Source organism: Aspergillus tanneri (genome assembly GCF_003426965.1).
Source record: "Aspergillus tanneri strain NIH1004 chromosome Unknown AapTan_4_pilon_pilon_pilon, whole genome shotgun sequence".
NCBI lineage: Eukaryota > Fungi > Ascomycota > Eurotiomycetes > Eurotiales > Aspergillaceae > Aspergillus > Aspergillus tanneri.
The window spans coordinates 1363207-1381966 of NW_022984631.1; the positions used below are offsets into that span (position 1 = coordinate 1363207).

Sequence of the window (18760 nt, forward strand, 5' to 3'; positions counted from 1 at the left end):
ATGGAGCGGATTGGGGGTAAAAAAAAGGGAACTAGCTAGCTACCGGGGGCGAGATGTAATCGATCACCCTGAAGGCCAAAGGAGAAGGATGAGAGATGAAAGAGGAAAAGGAAAGCGAAGGAATGGTTGATGGAAGGTCGAGAGGAAATGATGAAAGAAGGGGGAAGAGCCAGCGGGAGAAAAGAGGGCGGCTCTGCATGCGCCAAGACACCAGTGGTCATTTAATTCTACCCCATTTAACTGCAGATACTAATAACTATCGCTCTGTAGGTACACCCATCTTTTGATATTCTCCTAGCTATTAAGACCTCCTATCGAGATCTCCCTAGCGAATAAATCAAATTCTTACACAGTACACCTGACTGTCGCTCAACGCCAGTCCGCCCGAACCCTGGTACAGCTTGCTAAAACTCGACTAAAAACGAAAAGAAAAAGAGAAGATTTAACAAAAGAGAAAAAAAAAAAACACAAAAAGAAAAAGAAAAAGAAAAACGAAAAGATGACTACTTGAATCCACGCCACCGTCTGCGTGTTCGATGGACCTTCCCCGTTTGCTCGCTGACGGATGTATCTCCAGCGTCCATGGATAGTCCGCCTGCGACCGGCACAATTTGCCTTTCAAGTTCATCCCCCACCAGGTCTTTCAATTCGTCCTCGTCCAATTCACTCAGCTCCTCGCTCATGCCACGCATCACGTCTCGCCCCGTCCACCGTTCCTCGTGAATGGTGGTGCCCACCGGATCAAATGGTTGCATGTACCACTGAATGCCCCCTTGCGACAGAGGGAACTGCTGATCCCCTTTGAAGCTGGGCGGCGGTGTCAATGGCCCCTTGGCGGTTTCGGGATTCGGTTTTATCGATTCCGCATTGTCCGACTCTATCCTGTGGGTTTCGCCATTCACCTTCGGCTGTTCTTCAGTAGGAGGCGGGACGTTGGTGACAGTCATATCCACATCTTGATTCCCAGCCTCCTGGACTGCAGGACCCGCAGGTTCCGCGGGAAGAGCCGATTCGGTTTTGGAGGGTTTCTCTTGGGTCGTAGGTTCTGTCGTAGCTTCGGAACGCTCTGGCTGGTCTGCGTCGGGCATGGTGGAGGCTGTTTCCTCTGACTTCTCTGGTAGCGCTGCAGCTTCTTCTGCGTTGTCGCAAGGCTCCGGTCTCGCAACCAAAACCATTTCTTCTTCTCCCTTCTCCTCAGATCCACTGAGAGAGCTAGGGGCTTCTCGTCCCGCCGATCCTGAAGTCTCTGACGGATCGACATCCGAGTCTCTGTGCGAGAGGACGCTAGTCTCGAGCATAAGGTCCAGTTCTTTCAGCTCTTGCTCAAAAGGCTTGCGATTCAGCTCGCTCTCCCTTTTGATCGCGTCTTCCAGCGCCGGCTGAATGGCGCGGATGATGCGCTTAGCAAGGGTTCTCTTCTCTCGTTGTTCGAGGCTGAGCTCCGGCGCACGACCGCTGATCTGCATCTGGAGTTCGGCGGTGTCACCAGCTGGCTGCACGCCAATTTCGGAGGTGAATACACGAGCAAGGTCTGCGGAAAATGCCGAGACTGATGTATAGTAGCGCTCTTCCAATTTGGTGCGGATGGACAGCAGGCCTTGTCGAAAGACAGCCTTTCCATCAAGTCTGTAGACAAGATTAGTACAAATCGACTAAGTAGGTACAGACATTGCGAATGCGGTGCTTACACTTGAGCTTTCTCAAAAATGGGCCAGAGTAGAGGGAAGATAGGGAAATAAACCGTGTCGACCACGTTCCGAAGTATCTCTGCATCCTTCAACTTCTCTCTCTCTCGCTTCTTTACTTCGTCGCACAGCATCCTTAGCCGATCTAGGTCGTAATACAATCGTTCCCCAAAATCAATCCGCCGCTGGAGCCGCTTCCCTCCGGCGACTCCCATCGCGACATAGTCTCTCCTAGTCATTTCCATGGACGAGAATGTTTCCAGTTGTAACTGTAGCCGCTTTAGAAGTGCAGCACCACGCCGAGCCTCTCGTTTCAGCGTCCAGTATTTACAGGCGTCCTCGGCGTATTGCTTCCGTTGACGAACCCCGAAGCGCTGGAGAGAAGCCACAACTGAGTTGAGAACGACCTGAGGAATCACTGGAGCCCCGGAAGGCAATTTCCAGACGGTTTTGGGTACAGTCTGTCGCTTTCGCTTGCTGCCCCCCATAGTCAGGGTGATGCGAGGGGTAAGTGTTCTTGGGCCATCGTCGTCGACATGATCACCTCCGAGAGAATGTGCTGGTTCCAGCGAAAGAGCGGCCGCCTGGGAATCCCCCCATCGCCGACCTTGCATGGTGTTCCGATAGTACTCCATGGCATCGGCCGTAGCAGCGTCCGTGCCATGCTCCCTGCGCCACTCTGGGGGCACATGCTTGTCACAGAACGCTTTCAGCAGATGGGAGTCTGTGACGGCCGGGGTACCATGGCCAGACTTCATTTTCAGGTAAAGCTGGGCTCGTCGGGCACAAGTCACATGGAAGGCAACGAAGCAATTTTTATTGCTGCACTGGATCGAAGCGCCCATTCTCTGTCGGCAAATATAACAATGAAGCTTCCAGCGGCTCCTGGGCACTTTCTCGATGTCCGTTATCGGCTCCATGAGAGAAGGGTTGCCGATCGAGACCTCGGGAATCCAGATAGCACAGAGTAGGTGAGACCATTTCGACGTAGTTGTCTGTTTGAAAGCACCCTCGGTATTGGGGCAGAAGATGCAGTTTGCCGACCCTCTTCCAATCAATTGACATTTGCGGCACAGCCATTGGCCTTCTGGAATGAAAGGGACGCCGTAGCATTCCTGATGGACCGCGAGATCACAACCATCACAGAATACAATTGCGTTTGAGTTTTCACAGTCCCCATCGTCACAGATGACGCATTTCGAATCTTGTTCCTCCCCAGGCCCAGTAGTTTCACCTTTTACGGCAGCCGCAGAGCTCGACCGAGGGCGTTGCGTTTGCGGGGGCTTCGGGTTTGGCTTGGGTATGCGCTTCTCAAGAGTATGCCATTCCTTTTCGATCTTGGTCATCGTGATCTCGAAGACCGCCGGCTTTATCGGCTCAACTTGGTCCTCTCGTCGCTTCGCATTGTAATCTTCCAGCCATTTCTCGTCTTGCTCATCCATATCGTATTCCACTCTGCCGACACTTGCATTAATCTCCCCCTCCGTCACTACTGGGTTCGCGAGCTCGAGATCGTCCTCTTGAGCCCCCTCTGTCATTCGAATCAACTGACGGTCATGACGAAGAAAGAGATCGCTTTCCTGGTATCCAACACTCGCCATCGTACGATCGACATAGTTTGCCTGACCCACCCCGGGCTGATCGTAGAATGTAAAAGGGTCCAGGATACGAAAGGAGGGTTTAGGGAGCGTCAACCTTTCGCGGGGGTTTGGACCAGGAGGCGGAACGACTTTCGGTTGAGGGGAGATGCCCAGGGCGTTCAGAATAGCCTCCGGACGACGAGGCGGACGACCTGGCCGACGCTTGATGGGGGTGGGAGACGTGCCATTGGCATGGGCGCGCACGAGCTCAGCCAACGGGTCTTTCTCTCCATTCCTATCCAGACCATTCGGAGACAGAATATTCGCAATCGGTGCGGATGGCGCCGGACGATCGACCTCCTCCGAGCTGAAGACCGTGAATTTAGTCTCGATATCCAGTTCCGGGTGGAACTCCTCCCAGCCTCGCTCTTCACGCGGTTTGTAGCCATCGCCCTGTTGCAACGCAAGCGCCGCGGCGGTCGAAGAGCCAAAGCGACCACGACTTTGACTCTTGTCTCTCCGTAGACGCGCCGAGAGGGGTGTGGTTGGAACGGGAGGTGGCGGAGGAGGAAGCTGGGCCTGCGCGGGCTGAGGCTGAGGCTGAGGCTTGGGCTCTGGGGCAGAACGACCCCGAGAAGCGGATGAGGTGCGACGAACTGGAGTCGGCTTTGGTGGTTTTGTCTCTCTTATATCGAGCTCAATATATCTGCCTCCCCCACCGGGCCCTCCAGGGACATATTTCCGTTTCTTGAGGGGGGGACCTTCGCTGGCCTGGTCCGAGTTCCGAGGCCCTTTCAGGGAGGTTTTCGACTGGGCTTTCGACTGGGCTTTCGATGTTTTCCCGGGGGAATTGCGGTTTTTAGGAGAAGAATAAGGAGCCATTTTTATTTCATCCGAGCAATCGACAAGATGACGAAGATGAGCGACAGTTTAGAGAACTGCTGGGTGTTGATTGAAAGGCACGTCGGCTTGCTTTCCTTTGCACTGTTGGGACTCAGCAGATCCCAGCGATGCTGTATAGCCAGTAAAAGACAGGATCAGGTGGGAAGAGGAAGAATAAGCCGTCAATCATGACTTGAGCATCGCAAGAAACGATCAGCGTCGAGGGGGAAGGAAATGGCACGGCAGCCACAGCGAGGTACGACGCGAAAGCGAGGAGTTGTCCGTTATCTCACTGTCGGCGCTAGCCGTCCTGGGTTAAGGCGGAGAGGCTCCACAGCTGACAATGCAGCTGCTGACCTTTGCGATGGTCAGCTCTTGCTACCGATCTATACGGAGCGGTTACACGATCCTGTCCAGAGATAGAACCGTATCCAGCTGTGTTGTTCCAGGATGATTGGCCCCGGAGATGATCGGTAATAACCTTTTGCTTTCTTTGCCTTTCTTTTTACCTCTGTCCCAAACTTTCAACCCTCCAACCTTATTTTTTTTTTCCCTTGATTGAATTCTTGGCTAGCTGACACGCGCTCCTCCCAGTTGGCGCGGAGGTCGTCAGTACGATCACAATCACAATCGCCAGTCCGGACAGAGACATTCCACTTCCAGAACAATGAGCATGCATGGTGGTTCTCGAGGACAGATCCCGAACCAGAATCCGAATCATAACGTGTCGAATGCCTGGGGTGAATCGCGCGATCAGCTCGCTGCCGCCAGCGGCGCTGGCGGACCAGCCCAGGAGCCGCATGTTCCCGTAAGAGGGTTCAATGCTGCAGAGGCCAAGGGAGCTCTTAGGAGAGGTACTTATCTTATATTTGCTACATACTTACATAGACTGACTTGTTTCTTTCCTATATTTCCTATATCAGGTCCGGGAGGTACCTATATACTATACCCGGTATATTATCTGGTATCCCATCGCTAACTACAATCAATATGATTTATACAGCACCGAAACCCTTCTTCTACAAAACCGGAGGAAAAGACGCGAACAATCGTCCGAGCGGACCGTGGGGATCCAAACGTATGTTCTCGAATTCATCCATGTCGGTACTTTATCCTACCTAGACAACCTGTTAACCATCCACGAATGCAGCCAATGCTATGGCAAACGGGAAGGATTTCTTCCTAGAGCTTCGAAAGCAGGTGACCACTTTGAAACAGGATGGGAATATCGCGGGTGGTTGATCATACGGGTGAGGAGTGCACATAATCTGGTTGATGCTGGGATATACATATATGCTGTCTATCTCTACTGAAAGATCAATATGGAGAACTAGGTGGTGGAGATATGTTTTTGGTCGCTGGTCGATTTGATAACATGTCTGGGTGATATCTCTGGATTCGGGGGGAAATATGTGGTTTTTGATCGGAATATGAGCTGGTGTTATCTTCTAGGATTAGGATACATCATGTATTCCGGTAGTAAATTCTCTTGATCGACTAATAGCTATGACAAAGATTCAGTTCGAAATGTCTCGAGTGGATTTGGAGATATTACATTCCGTAGATATTGTACAGGAGTCTATATACAGTATGGCTCTGAGCGAAGTTTGCGACAAATATACAAGGAGTATAAATAGTACACAGGACCAATCCGTAGGGTCTCCAGATCAGTTCACTTGATACCAACCCGCAGGGCCTAAAATACCACCATCGTCCGCTCGCGAGTCAAGAGACCATTTTCTCAGCGCGCGACCGCATAGATCACTCCTCCAGCCCGCCTCGAACATTTCAATCCCGGCCCATCCGATCATGGCAGCGTTATCGGTGCACAAGGAAGGCGGCGGCGCAATGATAGCAACATGTCCGAACCCGCGGACATCCAGAAACGAACGAAGCACAGTCATAAGGAATCGATTAGCCGCCACCCCGCCACTGACCACGAGGGTTTTCACCTCGTCGCCGGTCCCAGTTCCAGTTCCCTCCAGCTGCTGAACGGCTTGAAGTGCGATGACGGTGCGGGATGCAAGATGTTCGAAGCAGACGCGCATGGACTCGCGCGCCAACGCGACGCGCTCCGCGTGCGTCATGTTTTCACTGGCTTTGTTCTTCAACGAGACGAGTTTAGTGACTGTCGTCGCGATGGAAGAGAAGCTGAATTGGAGCTGTCGGGTTTTGGCAAACGGTGTGGTCAAGGACCATCCCCATGGGGTTTCACGCTTTATTAGCTCCTCGCCGCGCGTCATTGGGGGGCGGTAGTCAGCGTAGTCTATGCTGCCGTTGGGGAAAGCAAATTGTTCAAGCATCTTGCCGTACATGGTATTATTGGCGGTCTGGAGTAGTGAATCGGGGAGGATTTCTCTGGCGGCTTTGTCGAGGGAGTCGCCGATCGCAATGTCCGCAGTAGAAGCCATGATCTCGTGGTCGGTGATCGAAGACGACTTGACAAGAATCGAGTGTCCGCCGGAGACGAGGATCGACAGGAAGGGGAATTCGGGCGTGACGGGTTCGGGTGACACAGGTGTATCGGTATTTTTTTCGTCGCGGGCTAGAGAAGACACCAGTCGGGGTGTCAGAAGATGCGCCTGCATATGATGCACACCGACGAAGGGGATCTGCCATGCAACCGAGAGAGCTTTTCCCGTGTCTAGTCCGACGAAGAGATTGCTCCGCATCCCTGGTCCCCTGGTGGCAGATACAAAATCAGGTTTCCGGCGCGGAGTCGAGTCGTCTGATAGATGTATGGTTTTGTGTCCACTATTGTCCTCTTCCGACGACGCGGGTAAGTAGGACAGAGCTTTGTTGACAAGCTTTGCGAGGTTTTCTTGATGCGATTCGAGGGCCAGCATGGGGTGCACGCCACGGTATGTGCTCAGGTCGGCGGTGATGTTTTCTAGGAAATGGGCCTTGGCTGTAGGACCAGACGGTCCGAGGCTTTTTTCGACGATTGCAACGGAAGTATCATCGCTGGCTTGGATGTTAGCAACTCTGGTCGGCTGGTCATTGAGAAGATCATGATCAACTCACCAGGACGTCTCGATGGCAAGCGTGAGTAATCCGCGGCTCCGGGGGAACAAACTCCATTTTGTAGACGTATAAAATGTCTTACGACAGGCTGCTGCAGAAAGTCCTGGGCACAACATTAGGAGGTGCAAGAGAAAAAGATGCAGTTCCAAGGAGGCGACAAAGCGGAAATCACAGACTTGCACCGCACGGGCCACGGAAGCCCTGAGAATGTGCCCTAGTGGTGCTAAAAGTGATTGTATATTATTGTACTCCACGTAAATAATAGCTCCTCCGTACGTTATGTTAGTTCCTTGAATTACTTATGCAGCTAATTTTGGAATGGGCTCATGCTACTATAAATAATTTACTACTGAGTACATGCTACGAATAAGATGGTATACTAGGTGGAGCGACAACGAATGTATTGGATTCCTTCAGACTAACGCTCAATATATAAATAGTAAACAACACTAAACTCCAGATCATATCATCACGTCATAAACATAATAGGTCTCATATACACACTGATGCAATGCTCTCCTTTCCAAGGGGCAATTTCTCCAGTGATGCTCATTCTGAAACTCGTCACTCTGCGCCGATAGTTTCATCTCCCGCCCCGCAGCACGGACAACTGCAAGTTGAAGTTGACAGGCTGGTTCAGAGAAGGTCCGGTCGTAAGCGCGGGGAATCATGTCCCAGCGAAAGCGCGGACGAAATCCCTGGCCTCGCACTGTCGTATAACCGCCGGTATTGTGGTAATTTGTTAGCCACATGACCTGGTCGCCCATTCTTCATTCTCGCACCATCCAGCGTCGTTCTTCGCGGGATAGCTTGGTGTATGTGCCGTAGTATTCCTCGGGGTTCTCAATTGGCGTGACGCAATGGACAGTCGGAGTGCCCTTGAACTGGATGCGCTTGGTTGTATTGCTGGGTGGCCCCATCACCGGATTTTTTTTGAGGATGCTCTTGGATGAGCACGAGTTGGTATACTTGTAGGGGGCCAGTTGCAAGGAGGAATATCGCTTTCCACCAGGACTAGCAGGAGGTGGAGATATAGGGGTACGTGGCAGAGAGACCGGGGATTTCAGAGACAGGGACGGTCGGGATGTGTTTTGTGCCGCAGAAATGCTCAAAGACAACTTGGGGCGATACATCATGTCAATGCGAATGACCTTGAATACTTAACGAGAACAGAACGAAGGGTGGGGGGAATATTAAAGACTGGAGAAGTGCTTGGGCAAACGACTTTGATCAACAAAGTCGGTGGCAAAAAGGCCAAGCGCGTAAATGATACTATTATTGAGACGAGGTGCAGATCCCAAAAAAGAAGCCCAAAAATACTAGCTATCGCCTGGGCCAGCCAAACGAATAGACGACAAAAATAGAATGGAAAAGAGAACGAAAAGTCAGGCCCCAGAAAACCTCAAACACAGAATGTCCCAAGAGTTGAAGCAGGGAGATATGTGCGGCTATATAGTCTCTCGCTGGAGGGGCAACGGGGGGGCGGCAGGCCAATGATGGCAGACAGTGGCCTCGAAGCGCCAGCACCCTGCACGACGAAGCACAGTCTCTCCTCCATCACACTCTAGTCCAAGGGTCACTGCAGGAGACAGGCGAATCATACAACGCGGACAGGATCTCCGCTCGTGGAGACTCAGTCATGCCATGATACCAGACTGGTCCAACGAGATCTGTCCCCCGGTGATGGGGAAATTGATATCTGCAATTGGTCTGGTTTATGGGACAATGGTCTGCAGCATTCGATCAGGATGATTTGATCACTTTCTGCAGAGTTTATTATAGAATGGTGGGTCTGGTGTGTCAAGTAACTAGGCATGGTGTTGAATATATTTAGACTGAGGTCTGATAATTGTGCGGCTTCGACTTTCCTACGAGCTGTCTTTCTCTTTCATACAGATCATTCGTCCTTCCCATCTTTTGAAATAAAATCAAATCAACGCAGAAATAATGATCCTCTACTTATCCAGAGAGTGAGAGAGAGATAGAGATAGAAAACCATAGCAAGATCGTATAAAACTGGCACCCGGCGAGTAACCATAAAGCTACCAATGACAATCTTCTGCATTACCATCACGGTGACTGAAGCCATGGGATATCTTCACCTGCAGAATTAGCGTGTGCAGTCACACTTGCTGAGTTGTAAGCTGTCGTACGGAGTACTACAGGGTGAGTCCGCGAGTGGCAATAGTGCGGATACCACTCTGTACAGGACACTACGGTCTTCTAATACTGGTCCATTGAGTTCAAATATTATTGTTGAGTACATGATATTTTTATGAACTTTGTAGTACGAAATGCAAATATGTAATAAGTGAGAATATACTTCGGTAGGAGTGAATAAACTCGGTCAATTGTCTCATTCCGAACAAACATCTCAATGCACTGTTCAACTTGAAACCCATCCTGACTTCAAGCTGACATATACATACAGGAAAATTTGACCCAATGTTATCTTGAGTTCTACTTCGCTTGCAATCCAACGCGGTATGAGCTGGACCTCACAGACGGAAGTCACGGAAGACCAGACAGTTCATGGCGGCTGCCGTCTTCATAGTCTATGCTCGTTTCATTCAACTTGAATATTTGAATGGACTGGCCTTTTATTTATTTATTTTTTTTGGTATAGTTCCTCCTCCTTAATTGTCACTCGTTTCTCTCGGTTACGTTCTCGATTAAGCTCATCCATCGAATCCCTTGGCAGGGCTGAAACCAAGTCCTAAGAGTTGTGGTTATTGCATGCATACTATTAATTCCGCCATTAATCATGAGCCCTTTGCGCAATATCATCGAACCTGGTGGTAAGTTATCAGGCTATCCTCTGTACGAGCCTCTGGGGCGTTCTGACGATCCCATCACAGCAATTGTAGCTACCTTCACGGCAGGGACTATCATCAACAGGCGCAGTAATGTCCGAATACGGGAAACACCATCGGTCGAGGATCCATTGCTGGGTGACAGCCAGCAGACACCAAAGCCAGCAAACCAGGACCTTTACTTTCGCTCTCCTGGCCCCCGTCGCACACTCCAATCCCGAATCCTGGCACATTTTCCTTTTTTACTAGAGATATGGTACTGGGTGCTCACGTACTGGGTAAGAGTTCCATCCATTACGGCTGTTTCATTCTGTTCCGACCAGGTCGAACTGACCGTATCTGACGTAGATCTATCAAGGTCTGCGAGCATTCTCTGCCCGACAGATTGCTGGCCACAAACCAATCTTTGACACCGCCGAGTGCCATGCCCATCAGATACTCGTCCTTGAACGCTTCCTCCACGTCGATATCGAACTGTCGGTGCAGAGGTTTGTCCTAGAGAAAATCCCATGGCTGATGCCCGTCCTAGCAAAGATATACTACTCGCATATTGTCCTCGGCATCATGTTCCTGGTGTACTGCTATACGTTCATCCCACGGGACAAATACCAAGGAATCCGACGCGCACTTGCATTAGAAAACGTGATTGCATTTTGTATCCTCACCGTTTGGAGATGTATGCCTCCTCGTCTACTTCCTGAGGAGGACGGTTTCATCGATGTCTTGCACAGGGACAGAAGCGGTTCCGCATGGACTCAGAATAAATTCCAGTTGACGATCGCAGCGATGCCTTCTATGCATTTCGGAAACTCATTCTTCATCGCGTTTTGCTTGCTGAACTTCAGCCCTCACTCGTACCTTCGCGCTGTTGCGCCGCTGTGGCCAGTGATGATGGGGTATACGATTTTTGCAACAGCAAATCACTTTCTCCTGGATGCTTGCGTCGGTGCCTGTGTGGCGATGACTGCGTACCGGTTCAATCGTGTTATGCTGGGTCTGTTGCCGGTGGAAAGGTCTCTGTTTCAGCTGCTTCGGGTTGAGAGGCCGGAGTAGTAGTGACTGGGCAACGAGATGAGATAGTTGTATTCTTATACTGTCTAAGTCTGACTCATTATTCTTTGGGCATGTCAAAGATTCTCCTGTTATCCAAGATTGGTATAAGAATAGGCATTGCCTCTGGGTACATAACTTTGGGTCATATTATCTTTTCAGAGAGACTTGAACATTCCTAAGTAAGTAATAATTTCCCCCTCAGGAGGCCCCAATAAGTCAAATTAGCCAATAGACGATAGAATGAAGACAGTTCTATAGCTCTTAATATTGAGTAGGCTGTTTACTGATTACCTCGAACTGTCTGGAAGTATGCACACTGACTAGCGCCTTTCTACGTAATCCAAGATGTTAGTGGAAGTTATACATCTTATCACGATGAAGACATTCAAATAGACAAAAACACTAACTTAGAGCAACCATGGAAGTACACAATACTATAGAACCTGCGATACAGATATATTAGAACAAACAGAATATATGACATCCTGTGATACCCATGATTTCCGATTGTCTTGGTCCTTGACTACGATGCACGAGGTGCATGATTTTCCTGGATTGGACAGCATCACCATGATAATACAAGAATATGACCTCCTACCAAGCGAAGGGAAAGAAAATAACCTACATATTTCCCTAGCTCTCCAGGAGTAATGTACGAATATCCAAACGAGAACGACACGAGCTACGGAGGGACCACCAGGGCCCGCCTGGTGCAAAGACGAATGGTCGGAGAAGATGTGAACAGCAAACGAAAAGATAAGTTTTCACCCTAGCCAGCAAGGGCATGGCAAGCAGCAACTAGAGCATTTTGAGCAAGAGAAGGCTTAATCCGGGGCCGCCGTTTGCTATTATTATCACTGATTTTATGACGCCCCAGAAAGTTCAAGAGCTTGCTGGTCTCTCATCGCCCCCAATGACGACCAATATTGGTTCGGAGAAACTTAAACCAGAAACTGTCCAGTATTGTGTTACTGATAATGGCAATGAGCGGGACCAGGCTGGGGAATGTTCCGAAAGACAGGATATAGTTATCTGGTTTGAGGGTAATCAAAGATGTGCATCCAGTATCTTCAGCTAGAGTGTTCGAGCCAGACTCAGAATTGGAGCCTCAGTTTCCTATTATTGTCACTGATTTTACAATGCCCCAGAAGGTACATGAGATTGCCAGCATGCCATTGCTGCCAGAAATAAGATGGACAACAACAACAACAACAACAACAGACTTTGGAGCCGAGGAACCTGCTGGGCCAGAAAGGGTTCAGTATTGTGCAGTTACTGGTCGAACAGAACGGGCCCAGACTAGGCAATGTTCTGGAGGAAACTACACACTTGTTTGGTTTGAGAGTGAAAAATGATTTGCCTGGATAGAGACTTTAACAGGAGTGATTCAGCCGTATATAGAGCCGGACCCAATGCCGCAGTTTCATATCATCATCACTGGCTGCATGACACCTCAAAAGGTGCAGGAGATTGCCGACCTGTCATCGCTTCCTGAAGTCAAATGGACGACCACGACCTACTTTGGGTTGGAATTTGAGATACATGACATAACAAAGGTTATGAAGGAGCCATGTACCTCACTAAGTGCCTTAATATGCAATGTAATATGCCATGCACCGGAGTGAATGAATCATGCACCTTGAGTGAGGTATTTTGTGTTCATTTCTGCAGTCTGCAGTCTGCAGCTTGTGCTGAGACATTGGCATAGGTACTACTCTGTACACAGTACTACACGATCTGCATCTTCCGCAGATACAACTTCTCTCAGCAACTCATCCGCCAGGAGTCATTCACTGACAGGTAGTCTCCGCGCTTACCTCTTCAGGTGGTGTTTAGCTAGTCATCCTGCTGTTGATTACTCTGTAGTTAGTTATCCACTCGGCTCGACTTATTTAATCTTAGTCGAGAATGTGTATCCAATGCCAGAACTGTCTTCCCTCGGCACTACATACTCCTCATCGAAGGGAATAGGATAGCTAATTCAGCCCGGATTTTCAATATGCCAAGAGATCCCTTTCGTCAGTAGGTTCTAAAAGTTTTCTCACCTACGTACCTATTTCATTCTTGTCTTGTGCATAAAAGTACGTGAGTATTCTGGAGTACACAGATTGCTGTCAGGCTTGTCTACTCCAGTTATTTGCATCTCATCGCATCCTTTTGTCAGAAGCCGACACAACAAGTCTGCGAATCTGCTCGGCGCCTTCAGGTTGAATAATGGGTAGTGACTGGATGCTAACAGACTATCATTCATTGTATGTGGCTATCAAAATAATCAGGACATACTCCATACTCCGTACAATTATCTGAAGTTACGGACGGTTCGAGACTGATATGCGGGAGAGACATCTCGGACCAAAGCCGAGTGAGGAGGAGCAGCGATACCGGGGCTGGATGCCTGAGGCTGCTCAGTTTCTCCAACGCGGACCCACATTTTCCCCCACCGAAGGCGGAGACGGTGGTTGCGATTCGCAGCACCACAATCCAACCCGCCCTGATCGGGCCGAAATGGGGGGAGTGGAATGCTCTCTCCTCTTGGTTTTCGTGATGGAACATGGTTTTACTGGTCTCGTCAGGTGGCAAAGTGTCATGTGAAAGGTCGGGTTCTCACCTGGAAATTCCCATCCCGACATTCTGAGTCCCTTCACTGGAACAGTAGGTAGCCAATACACTCTGTACTAACCAATCCAATAACTACTGCCACTAAGGTAGTATGTACGGAGTAAGAACTGTCAGTTAATTGCTCAGATGTAGCATGTTTAGAATGGAGCCTTCGTGGTTTGCCCCAGAGGGGTCTTCCAGCGGCGGTCACTGGATGTTGGACGTTCCGGAGTTTGCCGGGTGTGGCTCGTCCCAGCCCTCGGGACATCAACCACTGCGAAATCTTGGTTCAGGACCTCTAATCCTTGATTTCCCGAAGCAGGACATAATTGTTATCAGAAGTGCGACGAAGCAGGGATTGCGGAGATAAGGCTGTCTCACCTAGTGATTCCATCCGATTCTCCTGGTGCTGTTGCTATTTGCCATTGCCATTGCCATTGCTGTTGCTTGCTCGGCCCCAAGTCCGATTGCATAAACAAAGTCCCTCACCGGGTAATTTACCGCATTCCAGGGGCGGTGAAGCTGCGTCTGGCCCAGTGACTCGTGGTCGATTCCCTGGGATTTATTGCCCTTTTTTTTTTTTTTCTGTGTTCCCAAAATATCAGCTGAGGCGAAGAATATCTTGCCTGAAGGTACAAAGGAGAGAAGAAAAATAAGAACAAGGAATTTATAGACAACATAGAGTTTTTCTTGAAAGACAATCACTGGTTTGTTTAGACTTCCCCCTCAGTGAGCTGTAACTGTTCTTGTCATTCAGTCCCCCGTTTCTTTTTTTTTTTCCATAGTATCCTGTCTCCACACAGTTTTCCTTATCCCAACCCCTTCATATCTCGTTCTCGTCACACCAGGAATTCCTTGGGTTCTTCCTCCTGGGTTTCCCTTTCTTGGATTTTGGCCCTCCAGACCTTTGGATTGATCGTTTCTTGGGTTGATTTCTTTTCCCCCTGTCACAATGCCCATCACCAGGGACGCAGTCAAGGAGTCCTTAATGGGCACTTCCGATGAGCCCCAGCCGTCACAGCAGGCCAAGGCCAACTTTCACCGTCATGCGCGAAAAGATGAGACCACAGGGGAATTGTATATGACGGAAGATGACTTTGTTAATGCTATTGCCCCTAAGCATGAGGACTATGTACGTTTCGTAACCCCTATTCTCGCATTGCCTTGTTTTCGCATGATGTGTCATCACAATTCGTGGCCTCAGCTAACGCAGTCTTCCACCTCAATAGCACAAAATCAAGCGCGAACATTATGCTATCCTTTTCAGAGTCGCGGATAAGCGCAGATCCGGCAGACTCTCCCTCGGAGACTGGTCAACGTTCGAAAACCTTCTGGGTAAGCCGGATGCAGAGTATGAGATCGCCTTTCGCCTGTTCGACTTGGATGGCACAGGCACCGTGAAATGGGAAACTTTTCAGAATCTTTACAACCTCAATAAGACCAAAGATAGCATCCCCTTCGATTGGAATTCAGAATGGGCTTCCCTGTATACCGGACGGACCAAGAGCCGACACGACATGACCTACCCCCAGTTCGCTCAAATGCTGCGAGGCTTGCAGGGCGAGCGAATCCGGCAGGCTTTCCACATTTTCGATAAAGACGGGGATGGCTACATCGACCCCGAAGACTTCCAGCACATCATCCTCGAAACCTCGAAACACAAGCTGTCGGACTATGTTTTGGAACACCTTCCTAGTCTGTGCAACATTTCGACCGGCACCAAGATCTCTTATGCCACCGTCCGCGCCTTTCAGAACGTCATGCGGGAGATGGATATGATTGATGTGATTGTGCGCGAAGCCACCCAGAAGAGCGATGACGGGAAGATCACGCGCTCCGATTTCCTCAACGAGGCGGCACGTGTTACTCGATTCTCCCTTTTCACTCCCATGGAGGCGGATATCCTGTTCCATTTCGCTGGATTGGACGCGCCTTCGGGAAGACTCTCTCAAAAGGATTTTGCCAAGGTCATTGATTCGTCATGGCGTATGCCTCTTGCGGTCGCCGGACAAGCCGCAGCGGACGCTGCGCATAAAGCGGCGGACAAGACTAAATCGATCTTATACGGCGTGCTTGAGTCTGTCCACCATTTTGCTCTAGGCAGTCTTGCGGGTGCTTTCGGAGCTTTCATGGTTTATCCCATTGATCTGGTGAAGACCCGTATGCAGAACCAACGGTCGTCCCATGTTGGCCAGACTTTGTACAACAACTCCCTTGACTGCGCAAGGAAGGTTATCCGGAACGAGGGGTTCACAGGCCTGTATTCCGGAGTTATTCCCCAGCTGATCGGCGTTGCTCCGGAGAAGGCTATTAAGCTCACCGTCAATGACTTGGTCCGTGGGTACTTTAGCAATAAAGAGAATGGCAAAATTTCGTATGGCCATGAGATTCTGGCTGGTGGCACGGCCGGAGCATGCCAAGTCGTAAGTTCTGACCCTCGCATCAATCGGTGGCCCGTTTTAACAGCAGGTCTCTCTGTAGATCTTCACCAACCCTCTGGAGATCGTCAAGATTCGTCTGCAAGTTCAGGGCGAGATCGCGAAATCAGTTGAGGGTGCACCTCGTCGGTCTGCTCTTTGGATTGTGAAGAACCTGGGATTGATGGGGCTGTATAAGGGAGCCAGCGCCTGCTTGCTTCGTGACGGTAAGTGCAACGTGCCTGTGCTTCCCTGGACCTAATTAACACTAGCGGACAGTGCCGTTCTCCGCCATCTACTTCCCGACATACTCCCACTTGAAAGCCGACTTCTTCGGCGAGACCCAGAACCATAAGCTCGGCATCGTGCAGCTGCTCACCGCCGGTGCTATTGCTGGTATGCCTGCGGCCTATCTGACGACCCCTTGCGACGTCATCAAAACCCGTCTGCAAGTTGAAGCCCGCAAAGGTGAGACGAGATACACCGGCCTTCGTCATTGCGCAACCACTATCTGGAGGGATGAAGGTTTCAAGGCCTTCTTCAAAGGTGGGCCCGCCCGTATCTTCCGTTCCTCTCCCCAGTTCGGTTTCACTCTCGCAGCCTACGAGGTGCTGCAGAATTGGCTGCCTATGCCCGGATCCGTGCCCGAAGTTTCCCCTTCCGGACAGATCGAGCCCGGTGTCGGCCTCCAGGTCGCCAGGGCGCCCCTTCCCTACCTCCGGTCGAGGAACGCTCTGAAACTCATCCTCGACCTGGACGAGAACATAGGCCGTACCCCGATACCGTCGACAGAGAAATGGCCCAAGTTTCTCCAACCTTCGAGGCAACCGTAAATAACGCATGCATGCCCATGTATTTCAATAGCGATATGATCCATTTCCGCCTTGTTTTCTCCTTTGTTCTGCCATGGAAATACCTTGTGTTTTTATACTGTCCAACCTCATTTGGGTTCTCGGGGTTTTGGTTCTGATTGGGCGAAGACCATGCTTGTATTCCCTTCATTTCATCCATCTTTTCCCGTGTCCATACAGGAACCATCTTTTGCATATTGTAACAAAAGCAGATAGACCAGGGGGAGGGGGAATTACCATTCCCAATTTGCATGAACATCCTAGACCTTATCTTGGCTCGTTTCGCAGTTCTTGGGTTGGTGAGATTCACCGTTTTGTACATTCTTAATACATGATGCCAAATATTGTTTTATAATTTAGAAGCCAATGCCCTATAAAATTTTCTTGTGTATGTTTTCAAGGAAACTTTTCTGCTGGAACTCGCGGCAACTTTCATTTTGCTTAGTGAAATGATTTCAGGCAATGGTTGGAAATATGGATCACAATTGAGGCTCGTTGACTAATAACTTGGAATAGGATTGTAGTTAAAGTAAGTTGCTGGAGTCCCGTTCCATGCTGGCAATGCCCCAGTAATCCACACGAAACGCTGCGGGTATCATTTTAAAATATATACAAATCTAATAGCTAAACCAATGAACAGTTGCTTCCGTACGTCTCTTAATCAATGTGGTTCTAAAGAATGATCTCATCAGCTCGGTTCTTTACCAATTGGAGTTTTAAAACGTACCATAGAGAAATAGGGATAAATGACCGTGTTAGATCCGTACTATCGAAAATCATATGTAGATGTTCTGTGGGCAGTGCAAAACAGCGCTGCGAGCTTGACAAGTAGATGTATTTAGAAGAAATTGATCTTCCGCTGTGAGGAACTGTCTTTCGAGGGTTCGGCATTCTCTTTCTCTTCTGGTATCACGGGTTCCTTGTCTGTAGACACCAACCACTTCTGTTCTTTCTGAACTTCTGGCTGCTGTTCCGCTCCCGAGTTTTTGGATTTGCGATGCCACAGTGAATCCTCTGCTTCGATCTCCCGGAGCACTGCAATGCAAGAAAATAAACAGTTAGCAGAGAACAACCCCAGTATACCAATAGTAAAACAAACCTTCTTCCCATTCCCTCTCTTTCCCTGCATCTCCGGTCCCCAACAGTTTCTCAACGTCAACTTTTTCCCCGTTCTTAACCCTTTCAATCACCTCGCGGAGGAGGAGGATCTTAGCGTCTGTCGTTCGCGTGTACGCCTTGTAGTCGTTTTTGAGCGCGATCATCCGAATGGCTTGCGAGCCGATCAAGATAAAGATGATGATGTAGAAACTGGCGGGATTCCATTCTTTCGATTTGGGAGTATCCGATGCGTCCTTTGCACTTCGATTGCGCAGGAACTTGGGGATCATAGACGTCCATACCGAACGTTGAGCCAACCTTGGTATGGCTTTGGACGTAGAATGTAGACGGACTTGTACAGGGCTGGATACCCAGATCGACTTAGCAACCCGGGGAATGAGTAGCCCATTAGTTGCAATGGATCTAAGCAGAGGCATTGCAGAGAGCATTTTCGGCATGTCAGAACCCCAACAGCGTGGATGTGACCTCAACGTCGAGACGAGATGTCTCCCCCGGCTTCTCTCCATGCTGGCCATGACAGGCGAAAAAGATCGGAGAGTCGGAGTCTTGGCGACGCTATTCCCGTCTGGGTTCAGCTCGCGGCCGTTGCTGCGACAACGTGAATTGGGCTTGGGTTACGGCAAAGTAATCGTGTACATCGTTCTCCCTGAGTTGAGTCTCGAATCTGATTGTTCACGACTATTGTTTGCGGATGGCGAGAGCAAACATATCATATCATCTATTCGATACAAAAACGCT

General features: G+C 49.7%; 6 protein-coding genes across 6 annotated transcripts; 3 read left to right on the forward strand and 3 right to left on the reverse strand.

The window, feature by feature from the left end:
* Positions 1–503: 503 nt before the first annotated feature.
* NTO1 (putative PHD finger domain protein) lies at positions 504–4147 on the reverse strand (the record flags this gene model as incomplete). The annotated part of the gene is made up of 2 exons (XM_033570305.1): positions 504–1626; positions 1689–4147. 2 exons carry the CDS (start codon positions 4145–4147, stop codon positions 504–506), a joined length of 3582 nt encoding a protein of 1193 aa, XP_033426337.1.
* A 667-nt stretch (positions 4148–4814) lies between these two features.
* On the forward strand, positions 4815–5389 carry ATNIH1004_005656 (uncharacterized protein; the record flags this gene model as incomplete). Its single annotated transcript, XM_033570306.1, has 3 exons — positions 4815–5001; positions 5151–5225; positions 5298–5389. The coding sequence occupies 3 exons, from the start codon at positions 4815–4817 to the stop codon at positions 5387–5389; spliced, it is 354 nt and encodes a 117-aa protein (XP_033426338.1).
* A 425-nt stretch (positions 5390–5814) lies between these two features.
* On the reverse strand, positions 5815–8304 carry ATNIH1004_005657 (N(6)-L-threonylcarbamoyladenine synthase family protein; the record flags this gene model as incomplete). The annotated part of the gene is made up of 3 exons (XM_033570307.1): positions 5815–7115; positions 7172–7274; positions 7954–8304. 3 exons carry the CDS (start codon positions 8302–8304, stop codon positions 5815–5817), a joined length of 1755 nt encoding a protein of 584 aa, XP_033426339.1.
* Positions 8305–9935: 1631 nt separating this feature from the next.
* ATNIH1004_005658 (phosphatase PAP2 family protein) lies at positions 9936–11037 on the forward strand (the record flags this gene model as incomplete). The annotated part of the gene is made up of 3 exons (XM_033570308.1): positions 9936–9969; positions 10030–10262; positions 10333–11037. The coding sequence occupies 3 exons, from the start codon at positions 9936–9938 to the stop codon at positions 11035–11037; spliced, it is 972 nt and encodes a 323-aa protein (XP_033426340.1).
* Positions 11038–14587: 3550 nt separating this feature from the next.
* AGC1 (citrin) lies at positions 14588–16885 on the forward strand (the record flags this gene model as incomplete). The annotated part of the gene is made up of 4 exons (XM_033570309.1): positions 14588–14767; positions 14865–16058; positions 16117–16279; positions 16332–16885. 4 exons carry the CDS (start codon positions 14588–14590, stop codon positions 16883–16885), a joined length of 2091 nt encoding a protein of 696 aa, XP_033426341.1.
* Positions 16886–17741: 856 nt separating this feature from the next.
* Positions 17742–18438, reverse strand: ATNIH1004_005660 (DUF5321 domain-containing protein; the record flags this gene model as incomplete). The annotated part of the gene is made up of 2 exons (XM_033570310.1): positions 17742–17938; positions 18003–18438. The coding sequence occupies 2 exons, from the start codon at positions 18436–18438 to the stop codon at positions 17742–17744; spliced, it is 633 nt and encodes a 210-aa protein (XP_033426342.1).
* Positions 18439–18760: the final 322 nt, after the last annotated feature.